Below are 15,214 nucleotides of genomic sequence, written 5' to 3' on the forward strand. Positions count from 1 at the left end.
GCTGCGGTACCCTAGCCCATTCCCTCCTGGGATCGTGCAGTTGAACTAGAGCCGTTGGTGCAATGCTTTGCTGGTGCTTGCCAGTGTCCCTCACCTGAGAAATGGTACCTGGCCCCTGCTCTGAGAGACTTGCTCTTTGCTCTATAAATCAGTCCCTGATAGTACTCCTGCTCCAGCAAAATAGCTGGAGAACCATAAAGGCTGGAGCGATATTTCCTTTGGCCAGCTCAAAACAGCCACAGCACTGGGTTAGGAAGGATTATAACCCATTGCCTGCTCACTGCAGGGCTCAGGAAGCCTTTTCCACCCCTTGTATGAGTTCCCAGGTGCGTTCGGGATTTGCTCTTGGTATTAGAGAGTGGCCGGAGCTGGAGACAAGATGATGAATAGGGTGGACCAGCTCCTTGGTGGGACCTGGGGGATGCTCTCACAGTCCTGGCTGGCCTGTCACTTGGGTATTTGGGGGCATCATCATGGGCTTGGGCAATAGCTTCCCCAAGTTCCTAGTGGCAAGGATTTCTCTCCCATCCTGCCTCTTTTTTTAATCTTGAGCTGTGGTTCATCTGTCACCATCTCACCCCATGTCACCTAATCCGTTCCCTGCTGCTCCAGGAGCTTTGGGCATCTCCCGCTTCGCCAGAGAGGTGCTCGTGGCTCATAATCGTCAGAGGATTTAAGAATTTTAGTTGAACTCCTGTCCTTGGGCCCAATACAGAGGGATTTGGGCGAAGCATAATCCCCAGGGTATACTGGAGGTCAGACAAGGGACCTAGTAGGTCCTTTCTGCCCTATCATCCCTGGCAAAATCTGGCCTGGGGTGGGTGGAGTTTTCCCTAGCAGGGTGGTTAGACTCACTGGAATTTTTTGGGAAGAAAAGAAGTGTTTGAGCAGGCGAGGAAACAGGATTTCCATTAAATAGGCAGTGTGCGCGGGTGGGACTCTCACTCTCATTGGTATCGGTGAAGATGCATCACTTCCCCGTAGATCAGACTTCAGGGGCTGGGCCAGCTAGCTCCCGAGGCAGGTCTGCTGTCTGCCAGAGATGCTTTTGCTTATGGGAACGGTCATCGTAGGCTAAACCAGGATAGTTTGGAGCAATGCAGGGAGCTGGCATGAGTTTCTTGCTAGCTACCCTCTTGCGCACTGCTTCAGCTTGCTTTACCTGCATTTGTGGCTTGCTTGCTTGCTTGCAAAGATCTAGCAACGTGGGATAGGAAGGGGTTTTCCAGGCTCTTGCATCAGCAAGCAGCCTTTTACTTCTGACCATGGAGCCAGTACATCTGCCGTGGGATTTTTCTGCAGCCAGCCTGCAATATTAGTTCCACTTAGCTCTCCCCCACCCCTTGCATCGTCCGATCAGCAATACAACTATTCACAAGGCTGCTGTGTAAACTCTCATCGTCTGCATTCAGTGCTATGCAGCTTGGACCTGTCTTGTGTTGGCATCACATGGGAGTGCAAGGTAAGTTGTGGCAGTGTTTGATTGAGCTGTAGTTGCTGTTTTCCAAGGCGAAGCCTACTTAAAATATTAATTAGTGCTTGCTCTGTTATTAAGGATGGGGGGAGGGAGATACAAACAAGGGTGTGAGAGCCCTGCATGCTGCGGCTTCCCTGAGGACTTGAGAACAGCTGTTTGGTGGCATGGGTAAGCCAGGTGGCTAATCTTCTCTAGCCAAAAGATGCCGGGGTGGGGCTGAGGTGTGCCCAACGTAATTATGGCTTTGCACAGGTGAGTTGTTTGCACCCTGCGAGAGTGAGAGTGCCGAGCCCTGCTGCCGATCGGAGATGTGGCACGTTCTCCCATGCTGCCCTTGGTATAGGAGACTAACGCCTGCGTGTTGCCCTCCTCCAAACTACGTCCACTGCCATGGTGTCCCCTCTCCCGAGTGATGGCTGGGAGCAGGGCTATAGCTAGCTGCAGGAGCTGGGCTGGTCTCAGTGGGGGTAGATGACAGGACAAGGAGCAATGGGCTCAAGCTGCAGCAAGGGAAGTTGAGGGTGGATATTAGGAAAAAGCTTTCTAATGAGGAGGGTAGTAAAACACTGGCATAGGCTCTCCAAAGAGATGGTGGAGTCTCCATCCTTGGAGGTTTTTAAGACTACACAAAGCTTTGGCTGGGATGATGCTGTTGGGGCTGGTCCTGCTTGGAGCAGGGGTTGGACTAGATGTGACCCCCTGAGCTCCCTTCACACCCTCGTTTTCTATGAATCTTTATCATCCAGGGGGCACCTCTTTGTTCTTTGTCCTCTGTTGCACATAGTCCAGCCCCCTTCCCCACAGCAGATCAGTTCCCCTAAGCTGTCTCCAACAGGCATTTCCCTAACTTGTTCTTGAAAGCATCCAGCGAGGGAGATTTTATGCTGCGAGTGGGAAGCCTCTAGCATCAGGTGCTGCCTTTTTTCCCCCCTTCATGCATGTACAGCACCTAGCACAATGGTCCTGGTCCTGGTTTGGGCCCTTCTTGGTGCTGCTCTGGGACAACTCCTTGGTAATCATTGCAAAACACCCTCTGGCAGGGGTGCTGGATGCTGATGGCTTGAAATGAGCTGTCTGAAACCAGGCAACTGGATAACCCCAAATATTCCTCAGGGCACAGGAGGGGTGAAATTCCTGTGGACTTAGGAACGCTTTTTGGGAGTTGGTTCTCAGGCTAGGGAGCCAGTGTGGTTGCAGACAGCCATGGTACCCACTCCTGCAATGAGGTGTGGGCACCTGGGCTCCTCCCAGGCTTGAATGGACTTCTTGCAGGACAGCCAGGGGACTTGAGCTATATGGTTCCCACTTTTGTGCATCCAAGTGCTTCTTCCACATCCAAATGCAACTGTAGGAGTGGCTGTTGTGGCACTGGCACATTTTTACATCCCATTTGTGCCTCTGGATGGAGGAAAAGTGCCTGGCAGATGTGCACGTCCCTAGAAGGGGAATGGGAGCAAGAACTGCTTCAGGGAGGAGGAGGGATGCTTCACACCAATAGCCCAGGAATTGGGGCATTTAGAAACCATAAAGTTGGGTTGGAAGGGACCTCCAGCAGTCGCATCTAGACCAACCCCGTGCCTAAGGCAGGATCAGCCCTGTGCAAACCAGCCCAGACACATCATCATCTAAACTTTGTAAAACTACAGTCACTCCTGACGCAACACAAGGCAACACCCAGCCCTGCCACAGGTAAAGCAGGGGCATCGTGGCAGCTAATGTCCTGCTTCTGTAAAGGGTTTTATATATGCTCACGTCAATGTGTGAGGAGTGTTTAGAGACATAACGGTGAAAGCCTTTGGCCCAAAGTGACTTTCAGCAACTGACCCCCATGCTTAGGTTGTCTGTGATGCATATTATAGTCCTGTTGAAGGCCTTTCCCCCTCATGACATCAGCCTCATGCAACAGCTGTCCATGGGAGGGCAGTGTAATGCCCAAGAAGAGAGGTGCTGAGGGGTTAAGTGACTTGCCCAGGGTCTCTTAGGAAAGCAGTGGCAGAGCTGAGACTTGAGCCAGCCCTTCCAAGTCGGTCAGTGCTTTGCTCGTTAGGCCAGCAGCTTCCAGCACGAGTCTGACTTTGGCAGGAGAGAAGAAGGGTCTGGTGAGCTAGGGCCTGGCCTGCTCTGCCACAGGCCTCCTGTGTGACCTTGGGCAAGTCATTTAACCTTCCAAACCACAGCATGCTGACACAGAGATTGCACTTCCTTCCCAGGGGGCTGTGTGAAGCTGGCCCTGCAAGTGCAAGGGAAGAGCGCGGATACTCCTAAGGACCTCCCAGTGCCTGGGATGAGGTTGCATCGCTTTGTTCCCTATCGGGCATGGGAGCAAGTTTTCCTGGGAGCAATTTCAAGTGACCAGGAGTGAAGCTGCACCCCATGTTGATTCCTGCTCTGCCCCGAGTTTTAAGCCACCTGCCTGGCAGTAGCAGCAGCATTTGTAGTCAGGAAGCAGAGTCACTGGCTCGTCGTCATCTAAATGATTCCTCCTAAACACTTCACTCCGCTGGCGTTAACGACCCTCTTGCCTCCTTAATGGTGTTCAAGTTCTGCTAATTAAGCAATTCTTTCTTCTGCAATTGTGCTGTCTGTTAGCTGCTCCTGGTCACATAACTCCTGTTTCACAGCCCTGCAGGCTGTGTTTAACTCTGGTGAAAAACATTAACTCAAGTGTGGAAACATGAACTCAGGTGTGAAATACTGGAGGCAGCATCACAATGCTTAGGAAGGCTTGGTTTTGTTTTATGGATCTGAAAGAGATGCACCTGTCATCCTAGTGACTACAGGACTAAAGAAACAGCCTTCTTTGGTTATTTTTGCCTGGTGCCTTGTGTTTTTTTGGACAAAAACTATGATCTAGCAAATGAATGCACTTTCCAAAAAGATCCTATTTAGTTTTGCTTTGATCTTAAACTGAATAATACAGCCCCTAGCCTATTAGCAAAGCTTCTAGTTTCTTTTTACTGGGAGGAAAATATGCATTATGTTGTATACAAGGATGCACCACCTCGTCTGCACCCCCCTTTTCAAGATCCTAGATGTGCCCATGCAAGTGGGTGTGGGGTGTCGGCATGAATCCCCACGACGGTCCCCTGCAACGAGGCCGAGCAAATAAAGGCAGTTGCCATCAGGAGGGTCATGGGCTGGAGTTCTGATATGCATGACAAGAAATCAAATTTAAGGCCAGACCAGCATGGAAGAGGGGATAGTAGAGGCCTCTGTTGGGGTTCAGCTCTGTCCTGAGTTTGGGGGCTCCTCCCCTATGTTATCCCTGAAGTCCTTCCCTTGAGCATCAGGGCAAAACTGTCTCAGTCCTGGGAGACTGCCCTGGATGACATCCATCGTTCACTGCTTCTTCGAGAGTCTGGGTCCACGTAAACCCGAAATTCCCAGCCAAACCCAGGGGTGATTCAGCGAGACCTGGACCACAGGGGAATCGTCCTGCAGACTCCCCCCAAACCTGGTCTGAGCCTGAACGGGCTCTAACCGTGTCCCTGATCCCAACACGAACCAGAGGCAATGCCATAAGGTCTGTCCTTTCCCAGGCATGCTTTCAGGAACCAGGGCTGGGTGCATATGAATTACAGCACCGGGGAAATGAGAAATTATCAAGGATCACATTTGTGAGAGCCCAGCAGGACAAATTATGCTGAGCGGAAACCAGCACGGGTTCGTGGCAGGTAGATCATGCCTGACTAATCTAGTCTGTTTTTATGACCGGGTTACGAAACGCCTGGACACAGGAGGAGGGGTGGATGTCGTATACTTAGACTTCAGGAAGGCCTTCGATACGGTATCCCACCCCATACTGGTGAACAAGTTAAGAGGCTGTGATGTGGATGACTGCACAGTCCGGTGGGTGGTGAATTGGCTGGAGGGTCGCACCCAGAGAGTCGTGGTGGATGGGTCGGTCTCGACCTGGAAGGGTGTGGGCAGTGGGGTCCCGCAGGGCTCGGTCCTTGGACCGACACTCTTTAATGTCTTCATCAGCGACTTGGACGAGGGAGTGAAGTGTACTCTGTCCAAGTTTGCAGATGACACAAAGCTATGGGGAGAAGTGGACACGCCGGAGGGCAGGGAACAGCTGCAGGCAGACCTGGACAGGTTGGACAAGTGGGCAGAAAACAACAGGATGCAGTTCAACAAGGAGAAATGCAAAGTGCTGCACCTAGGGAGGAAAAATGTCCAGCACACCTACAGCCTAGGGAATGACCTGCTGGGTGGCACAGAGGTGGAAAGGGATCTGGGAGTCCTAGTGGACTCCAAGATGAACATGAGCTGGCAGTGTGACGAAGCCATCAGAAAAGCCAATGGCACTTTATCGTGCATCAGCAGATGCATGACGAACAGATCCAAGGAGGTGATACTTCCCCTCTATCGCAGACCGCAGTTGGAGTACTACGTGCAATTCTGGGTGCCACCCTTCAAGAAGGATGCGGATAACCTGGAGAGGGTACAGAGAAGGGCCACTCGTATGGTTAAGGGCCTGCAGGCCAAGCCCTACGAGGAGAGACTAGAGAAACTGGACCTTTTCAGCCTCCGCAAGAGAAGGGTGAGAGGCGACCTTGTGGCTGCCTTTAAGTTCATCACGGGGGCACAGAAGGGAATTGGTGAGGATTTATTCACCAAGGCGCCCCCGGGGGTTACAAGAAACAATGGCCACAAGCTAGCAGAGAGCAGATTTAGACTGGACATTAGGAAGAACTTCTTCCCAGTTCGAGTGGCCAAGGTGTGGAACGGGCTCCCAAGGGAGGTGGTGCTCTCCCCTACCCTGGGGGTCTTCAAGAGGAGGTTAGATGAGCATCTAGCTGGGGTCATCTAGACCCAGCACTCTTTCCTGCCTATGCAGGGGGTCGGACTCGATGATCTATTGAGGTCCCTTCCGACCCGAACATCTATGAATCTATGAGAAACCTACTCCCAGCACCGAGCCGTGGTTGCCTCTTAATGCTGATGAGATGTTTTACATTACCAACAGGACTACACCCATGTGCTCGCTCCGGCATACAGTTGTGCCAGGGAGCAAACCATTCCTATTGCTGGGACATGCTTGATTCACGCCCTTTGTTTTTCCTTGCTCAACAAATATACCTGTATCTTTGTTGTTGGTGTCCTGCTCCCTGCCGGGCCCAGTCACGTCCTCCATGGAGCCAGCCAGGGCAGTGGATTTCTCCATACCCAGCCGACAACCTGCTCCTCCAGTTTTTGGGGCACATCTCCAGGCCGTAGTGGCATGTCTCAGCTTGGCGAGGACAGGCCTGTCGGGATGACTCTCCATTCCTTCAGAAAATCTCTGCTCCCAGTTTTTTGAGAGCTTCAGCCGGGAGGGACCCAAGTTTCCTTCTCCCAGCATCTTATAAACAGCTACACCAACCCTCAAGGAGAGTCTCCCTTTTTTGTCAGAGAAGGAAATAGGGTCTGCAGAGGTTGAATGTTTTTTTTCCTATGGTCACATTGGGAACATAGCCCAGTGTTTCCAGAATAGCAGCCAGCAGTGTGCCCTTGGTGCCAAGAAGGCGTCTGGCGTCCTGGGCTGCATCGGTAGGAACGTCGCCAGCAGATCAAGGGACGTGATTCTTCCCCTCTATTCTGCACTGGGGAGGCCACATCTGGAGTCCGGTGTCCAGCTGTGGCCCCACTACAGAAAGGATGTGGGCACATTGGAGAGAGTCCAATGGAGGGGAATGAAAATGGTTGTGGGGCTGGGGGACAGGACTGGTGAGGAGAGGCTGAGGGAAATGGGCTGATTGAGTCTGCAGAAGAGAAGACCGAGGGGGATTGAATAGCAGCCTTCACCTCCCTGCAGGGGGGCTGCAAAGAGGATGGAGCTGGGCTGATCTCAGTGGGGGCAGACGGCAGGACAAGGAGCAATGGGCTCCAGCTGCAGCAAGGGAAAGTGGGTTAGATGTTAGGAAGAATTTTCTCATTAGGAGGACAGTAAAGCACTGGAGCAGGTTACCCAGAGAGGTGGTGCAGTCTCCATCCTTGAGGTGTTGAAGACCCAACTAGACAAAGCCCTGGCTGGGATGATGTAGTTGGGGCTGGTCCTTCTTGGAGCAGGGGTTGGACTAGATGTGACCTCCCGAGGTCTCTTCAGCCCTCATTTTCTATGCTTCTGTTTCACCCAAAGACTGGAAGAAGGCCAATTTGGTACCTATCTTCAAGAAGGGGAGGAAAATGGATCCAGCAAACTACAGGTCCATGAGCCTGACCTCTAACCCGGGGAAGGTTTTAGAAAAGTTTATCAAAAAGACCTTTCTTAACAGACTGGCCGATGGCAACATCCTGAGGGATAGCCAGCAGACAAGAACCTGATGGTGTTTAACACTGAAAAATGCCAGGGTCTCCACCTTGGGAGGAGAAACCTGCACCATGCTTGTAGGCTCGGCAGTGCTACGCTGGCTAGCACTATGGATAAAAGGGACTTGGGCGTCAGGACTGACCACAAGATGAACACGAGCATTCAATGTGATGCTGCGGCTACTAAAGCGAGCAAAACACTGGCTTGCATCCATAGATGCTTCTTGAGTAAATCCCGGGATGTCATTCTCCCGTTGTACTCGGCCTTGGTGAGGCCGCAGCTGGAGTACTGCGTCCAGTTTTGGGCTTCGTGATTCAAAAAGGATGTGGAGAAGTTTGAGAGGGTGCAGAGAAGAGCCACGCGCATGATCAGAGGTCAGGATAACAGACCTTATGATGAGAGGCTGAGAGCTATGGGACTCTTCAGCCTGGAAAGTGCAGGCTCAGGGGTGATCTGGTGGCCACCTACAAGTTTATTGGGGTGATCACTGGGGTCTGGAGGAATGCCTGTTCACCAGAGCGCACCAAGGGATGACGAGGTTGGCTGGTCACAAACTCCTCCATGACTGTTTCAGGCTGGACATAAGGAAGAATTTCTTTACTGTCCGAGCCCCCAAGGTCTGGATTAGCCTGCTGCCGGAGGTGGTTCAAGCACCTACTTTGAACGCCTTCAAGAGACATTTGGATGCTTATCTTGCTGGGATCCTATGCCCCTTGCTGACTTCCTGCCCCTGGGGCAGGGGGCTGGACTCGAAGACTCTCTGAGGTCCCTTCCACCCCTTATGTCTATGAAATCTATGAAGCCACCCCCTGTGGCATGGGCTGCCAGATGTGGATGTGGATCAGCCTTATTTGCATGACTCTGGGACGCAGTCAGTTGATGCACGGATGCCCCTAGCTGGCTGCCTGTCCTCAGCTGTACCTGGAGCTCACAAGCCCAGCTCAGAGACTGTGGATGCCACCATGGTGGAGAGCATCTTCCAGTGGCTCACACAGCCCTACCTGTTTTTGGGAGCATGACAATCTCATCAGCCACTTCTGAGATTGTCCAACAAGCCCCTTCCTGGAAGCATCCTCAAGGCTGTCCCTCAAAGCCATCCTTAAAGCTGTCCTGTGAAGTGGCACTTAGTTCAGAAGCTGGTGACAGTCAAGCTGCTGATGTCTTGAGGCCCATCATAGCACCAAGCTTAGCTCCTTGTCCTATCTGCCTCCATCTGCTGCCAGATTGCAAGCTCTTTGGGGCAGGGGATGTCTCTATTTAGTGCTTCTGCAGTGCCTAGCACCGTCCCTAACAAGCTGCTCAGGTTGCACAAACAAGGAGCACCGAGAGTCCTAGCAAGCACATCCAAAGTGATGCTCCCCCACCCCATCCAGCACAGCCACAAGACTTCATTGCATAAACTCTCCCAGCTGCTTCCACCCTCCAACAACCAGAGGCCAATGCAAGTTTGGGCAGAGGCAGCGAGCGAGATCCTTGGAGGGAAGCCAGCGCTTAGCTCCCACAAATGGTTTGTGACTAACAATTGCTGCAAAAGCCCTGTTGCGCAGATGCTTCCCTGACTAAAACATATTATTCATGGCCTGGCCCACATCAGGAGCCAGCCTTTCCAAGTACTGCTTCTGCAGCTGCCCCAGCCCCAAGGAGGTATATAAACCCTCCCCGCTGCATCGGTTGAGAAACACCAGCTGAGATGAAGCCTTTCCTGACAGTGCTCCTGACTGCGGTCCTGTACGCAGAACAAGGTGAGGCTCCCGGGGTTCATGCTGGGCCATGCTAGAGCTCCTGCAGAAGTGATGGGCAGGGCTGGGTTGGTTGCTTTTGGCCATGCCCACCGTTTCGGACCTATGAAACGGCACTGGGAAAAGGATGGGGAAAGCTCAGATCCCCTCCAGGATGTATCTCAGATTTATTCCCCTGGTGGGTCTAAGTAAGGGATGTCCTATTCCTCTCACGCAGGCCAGTTCTGCTCTGCAACGAGTGGATTTAAATGCACCTTTATATCACCCTCCCCGTTTGCAAACCGAGAGGCCGGTTTCATGTCATTACATCAGTGAGGTTTTCTCAGCCTCAGCCTCTTTTCCTTTAACTTTTTGTATCTTGGCTCAACTATCCCAGTGGTCTTTCCAGCCCAGGAGCAGGGGGGCTGGACCTGATGATCTGTAAGGTCCCTTCCAGCCCCTATGAAACTATGAAATGACTTCAAATTTTACCCCCAAGTTCTGCCCCCCTTCCTGTATTCTAGCACCCCACTTGAATATATATCACCCCCTATGTACCCCAAGGAGAGTCAGATCAGCCTGAAAACTGGAAAGTCAGCTTGAAAAGTCATGGTATCCACCCCTTGAATGCTGTGCCCCGTTGTGGTCCGCTTACCCCCAAAAGGAGATAGAAGAGCTAGAGACGGGCAACAAGGATGATGAGGGGTACAGAGGGGCTTCCCTGGGAGGAGAGACTAAAGAGGCCAGGCATTTTATAAAATTTTTTAAATATAATATTTATATATAATATATTTTATAAATATAATATTTCATCTTATAAAAGAGATGCTTGAGGTGGGGAATATAAAGCTGTACAAAATACTAAATGGTGAAGAAGCAGACAAGTTTCTTTGGGTGAATGTGCTATCTTTTATTAGAGCAACTAAATAGTTGGAAAAATTGTTCTTTGCAAGTTTTTGAGCACAAACGCCCTTCTTCAGGCAGAGGGAGAGTCTTTCCACGTGAAGAAGGGTGTTTGTACATGAAAGCTTGCAAAGAACGGTTTTTCCAACTATTTAGTTGCTCTAATAAAAGATATCAAAGTACCTGGTCTGCCTTTGTCTTTAGACCAACACGGCTACCACCAACACCCTCCAGATATGGGGATGAGAAAGTCAGGAGGGATTTATTATTGACTGCTGAGGCATGATGAAAGCCAGTGCTTTACATCTGGAACAGCACATCTGCCTCGGTCCCATCCGTGCAGGAGGGTTTTCCTGCAAGGAAGCATTAGCTCTTGCATTGCTCTTGGAGGCGAGAGAGCTGGAAAGATGGATCTGCTCGAGCAAACCCTACAGGCTGTATGTTTCCTAGGGCAAGACAATAGACCGCAAGTGGCTTGAGACGTAGGGCAGAAGCTAAGGGGGCTGGGGGTAGGCTAGGGGAAGTGGATGCTTGTTTTATCTCCCGTGGTTGTAACTTGAATGACATGTCCTTCCTCAGCTAACGCGCTGCTATGTTATACGTGCAACGCGCAGCCCAGCAATGACTTATGCATGGTGGCCGATGACTGCCCGAATAATGCCAAATACTGCGGCACCACCGTTGTCATGAACCCACCTGGTAAGTCTCAGTTTTGTTGACTAGCAGAGCTCGCCCGGCTACCCGCCTGGGTGTGCACGGCTCTGCAGCCAGCTGTGCTACGACACCGCCTCTCCCCTCTAGCCTTGGGCAAGGCACTTAACTCCTGTCGTGCTTTCCCAATGGAGATGGTACAGTTCTCTACCTCGCTGCAGCAGTGGGAGGTATAAACAATGTTTGTTTGCATGCCAAGCCCTAGATAATTGCTAAGGATTCTCATTAATTACCAAGGAGGATATTGGTCCAAGGTGGGACTGTGATGGCGGCGTGCGAGAGGTGTCTTGATACAGCTGTGCAGGCAGGGGTTTGAGCCGTGATCTGAATCCATGCTCCCCACCAGCCCAGCTCTAAAGAGGTTCCTGGTCACTCAGGTGTGGAGATGAAAGGCAGCTGGATGTGATGATGCCCACATCCCTCCTCGCTGGCCTGCCGTCTGCATGCCAGCCCCATGGATGCAGTGCCCAAGCCAAATAGCAATTATACTCAGCTGCTTCAGTCTGCAATGCTCCCAGGCCCCTAGTCTTTGGAGATCCCTCCCAAATCAGATCACTCTCGAAAAGAAATGTCCTATTTCCTAATGGTCCTATTTGGGCCCTGCAAGTAAGGCCCAAATAGTACTGTAGGTAGTGACCACCCCTGTCTCCCCTGATATATGAAGCTCCCAAATATCTCTCGCATCTCAGTTGCTTAGTAGCTCACCTCAAATGCTTATTACCAAGGCTATGTTGGAAAAACAAAGTGTGAAGCTTTTGATGAGAGCTGCTGTACATGCACCTGCTTTGGGGAAGAGGCATTTTGCTAGAGACAAATGAAAGTAAATGCTTACACCCACGCCTGTCCACACCCAAGAGACCAAAACCAGGTACAAGCAAGAGCTAGCTGGAATAGTCTATTGGAAAACCATATGAATGTGCCATTGGGATAAGTTCCCTTTAGAAATCTCACGATGAAGCTTGTGATCCCCTGGCTTGCAAGACCATCTGTCTCTCCCCCTCCATCGGGGGCTGGACCCGACGATCTCGCGAGGTCCCTTCCAGCCCTAATGTCTATGAAATCTATGAAATCCCTCTGGCTGTGTTTAATTTATGGATTTAGTGCACTAATCAATGCCAGTCCAGCCCATCACCCCTTGCACCCAATCATACGGTGCCCCCCAAATCATTGTGGCACTGCTGGCACTGGGGCCTGATTAACAGCCTCCCACCGAGAGCTCCCTCACGTGATTTAAGACCTCCCTTCCCGTCCCAAACCATGCAGCTGGGTCCCCTCTAGGGAAGTGGAAGGCCATGAACTCTATGGGTTTAACTTAATGCCCAATGTAGCATCACTCTTTGCCCCCCTAGCAGTGGGAGAGCGGGCCATCATTGCAACATCTCTGTTTCTGATTGCCAGCCAAGGGCGGATCCAGCTGCACCTCCCTTCGATTGCTGCTCCACCCAAATTCAGCATATCTGTTCAGGCAACAGGGAAGGAGTCAGCTGACTTTGTGGCTCATTCCTACCCGATTCCTTCTAAACTCTTCATTCCACAGGTGTTAACAACCCTCTCCTTTGCAATGGTCTTGATTTTCCACTAATCAAGCTATCCTTTCATTTGCAATTCTGCTGTCTGTTAGTGGCTCCTGGTAATATAGCTCCTATTTCATAGCCCTGCAGACTGGTTTTTAGCTAAAAACATGAACTCAGGTGTGGAGACATGAATTCAGGCCTGCAAATAACCTTCAGTGAAGTACCAGATGCCATGCTCAAGAAAGCTTGGTTTTGTTTTATGAATCTGAAAGAGGTGCACATTTAATTCTAATGACTACAGGACAAATGAAATGTCTTTTGATTATTTTTTTGTCTAGTTTATTCTTGGTTTGCACATCCCAATAATGTTATATTTGTTTTTGCTTCAATCTTAAACTGAGTAATGCAGCCTGTAGCCACTATATTATTAATAAAGCTTCTAGTTTTCTCTTTAGCTGGAGCAAATGCATGGTGTTTTTGTATGTAATGATGCACCACCCTATCTGTGCCCCCCTTTGCAAAATCTTAGACCTGCCCATGCTGCCAGCAGAGCTGATGTACAGAGCAAGGGGCTCCTCCGTGGCCCAGATGCAGTAACACGGCATTTCTGCTTCTCCTTTCATTAGGCTTTCCCAGCGGGATACGCATCAGCAAGATGTGCATGGTCATGTGTCAAGAAACCAGGCAAAACAATGGAACCATGTCCACCACTTGCTGCCACACTGACTATTGCAATTATAGCAGTGCGGCCACCTCCGGGATCAGCGCTGCTGTGCTGGTGGCTGCCTTCCTGGCCAGCTCCCTCCATCTCCTGTCCTGGACTGGACCCTGATGCATTGGGGAATTGCAGGGGTTGGGCATCTTAAATAGCAAGACCCTGTTTGCAAAGAGTTTCCTTGTTGTGTTTCTCACCACAGTTGTGCTCCAAAACCTCCCCGACCCAGCCCCGTGTCTCTCAGCCCATCTGCTCAGTTGAGCAGAGTTGCGGGAAACTCAGCTGAAACGTGCTGCCCTTGTAGACAAACCTGGCTGAGTCTAGGGTGGGAGCTGCCACGCAACAGGCCCCACTAGTAATGATGCTGATCATCATGGAGGGAGGGGGGGGGGGGGGGGGTCACAGCAATAATGATAATGGCTCTTATTCTGCCCTAAAAGCAGAGCACGGGACGGCTGGGTAAGGGTGGTGGTGGAGGTGATGCGCTTCAGTCCCTGGGGTCTGACCACGCTGAGGCTCCCAGCAGTGACTCTCTCCCTGATTTCCCACCTGGCCAAGCCACTAATAAAGAAACCCTTGAAAGAAGTGAGCCTTAAATTAATCAATTCATCAATCGGCCTCCAAAGTGAAGTTCTTACCTTGAGAAGGGAGACATGCCAGAGGTATCCATTGTAGGCTCAGCCATTGCTTTTGATTTCAGGTGAACCCTAGATGTTTATGCACATTGCAGGTGCGTAGCTGAGAAGAGGGGCTCCGGCAAACCGATGAGCAGCGTCCCTTGGCCGCGGGATAAGGGGAGACAGGCCATCACCCCATCCCAAAGCTTGCTGCGACCCCCCCCTGATGATCAGAAAGGCAACTGCTTGGAGAAAATGATCCTGTAATGATAGATCCCATGTTTTAGCATCATATGCAGGGACAGTCACTGCCCCAGAGGAGGTATTAGCTGCCCACAGCTTTATCTACTCCCATCTCATCACTTGCTACCCAGTTCCCATCCCCAAAACTGCACCCAGCTCTGATCACATCTCCCCCAGCGCCCTTATCAGCATCAGCACCCGACACCGGTGCATCACTGCTCATGGTGTTTGTGGCTGGGGAACAGAAGATGGACATAGGTTTCATCCCCTCTGGAGAAAAAGAAGTCATTGCTTGGCCTGCTGGCGGGTGTCACAAAGGTCGAAGCTTGCTGTGACCCACCTGATGCAATCCCAGCCTCAGCAAAGGCTGCAAGTAGGAGAGTCACAAGGCAGGTAAGTGGAGGGGACTCGGTGCTTGTGGAAAGAGAGGTCCTTGCTGCAAGGACCTTCCAGAAACACTGCAATCAAACCAAGCTGTAGTGCTTCCTGCCAGGGACAAGAGATTAATTGCAGAGATTAATCCCCACCTGGAGTCTGTAGAGCCCACACCCAGGTGCCTGCATGGTAGACACGCTCTCCCTATCCTGCTGGGGCCAGGACCCCTATGAACAAGGCATCAGGAGCCCAAGGCTGAGCTTGTTGAGCAGCCTGCTGGGTACTCAAGAGGGTATAACTTATAAACTAGCACACATACTCATAGCTGTGGGTGGTTAGGCCACTGACAGCCCCTTGGTCAACAAAGCCAGCTGGAGGCAATTCAGCCTGCTGCTGCCCAGGCTCCTGGACATGACGGAGGAACCGGTGCAACCAGCATCACTGGTGCAGTAACGTACTGAACCAGGACAACAGGGGGGCAAGGAGCAGGATGGAGATTTTATGCTCTGGAGGAAATGGGGGAATAAAGTCCAGATTTTGCAGTCAGCCAGACAAGGCAGGAAATGAGTATGCTTGCAAAACCACCTTGAGAATATAAACCCTGAGAACTCTTCCTTGTCTGACCTGCTCCAGGTGCCCAAGTACC

General features: G+C 51.3%; 1 protein-coding gene across 2 annotated transcripts; it reads left to right on the top strand.

The window, feature by feature from the left end:
- Nucleotides 1-1,087: 1,087 nt before the first annotated feature.
- LOC102571487 (prostate stem cell antigen) lies at nucleotides 1,088-13,918 on the top strand. 2 transcript variants are annotated; one of them, XM_019481832.2, is made up of 3 exons: nucleotides 1,088-1,462; nucleotides 10,973-11,092; nucleotides 13,245-13,918. In XM_019481832.2, exons 1-3 carry the CDS (start codon nucleotides 1,417-1,419, stop codon nucleotides 13,448-13,450), a joined length of 372 nt encoding a protein of 123 aa, XP_019337377.1. In that variant the 5' UTR covers nucleotides 1,088-1,416; the 3' UTR covers nucleotides 13,451-13,918. The 2 variants fall into 2 exon arrangements, with proteins under 2 accessions (XP_019337377.1, XP_006264990.1); XM_006264928.4 differs by lacking the exon at nucleotides 1,088-1,462 and adding an exon at nucleotides 9,024-9,514.
- The last annotated feature ends 1,296 nt before the right edge of the window (nucleotides 13,919-15,214 follow it).

The sequence above is a fragment of the Alligator mississippiensis genome, chromosome 3 (assembly GCF_030867095.1).
Source record: "Alligator mississippiensis isolate rAllMis1 chromosome 3, rAllMis1, whole genome shotgun sequence".
Classification (NCBI taxonomy): Eukaryota; Metazoa; Chordata; order Crocodylia; family Alligatoridae; genus Alligator; species Alligator mississippiensis.

What these genes read in the sequence shown, in the direction of transcription:
- LOC102571487 (XM_006264928.4), top strand. Translation starts at nt 9,463, where the DNA reads ATGAAGCCTTTCCTGACAGTGCTCCTGACTGCGGTCCTGTACGCAGAA. An exon ending in GGTCCTGTACGCAGAACAAG is followed by an intron (nt 9,515 to 10,972) that starts GTGAGGCTCCCG and finishes GTCCTTCCTCAG; the next exon opens with CTAACGCGCTGCTATGTTAT. An exon ending in CGTTGTCATGAACCCACCTG is followed by an intron (nt 11,093 to 13,244) that starts GTAAGTCTCAGT and finishes TCCTTTCATTAG; the next exon opens with GCTTTCCCAGCGGGATACGC.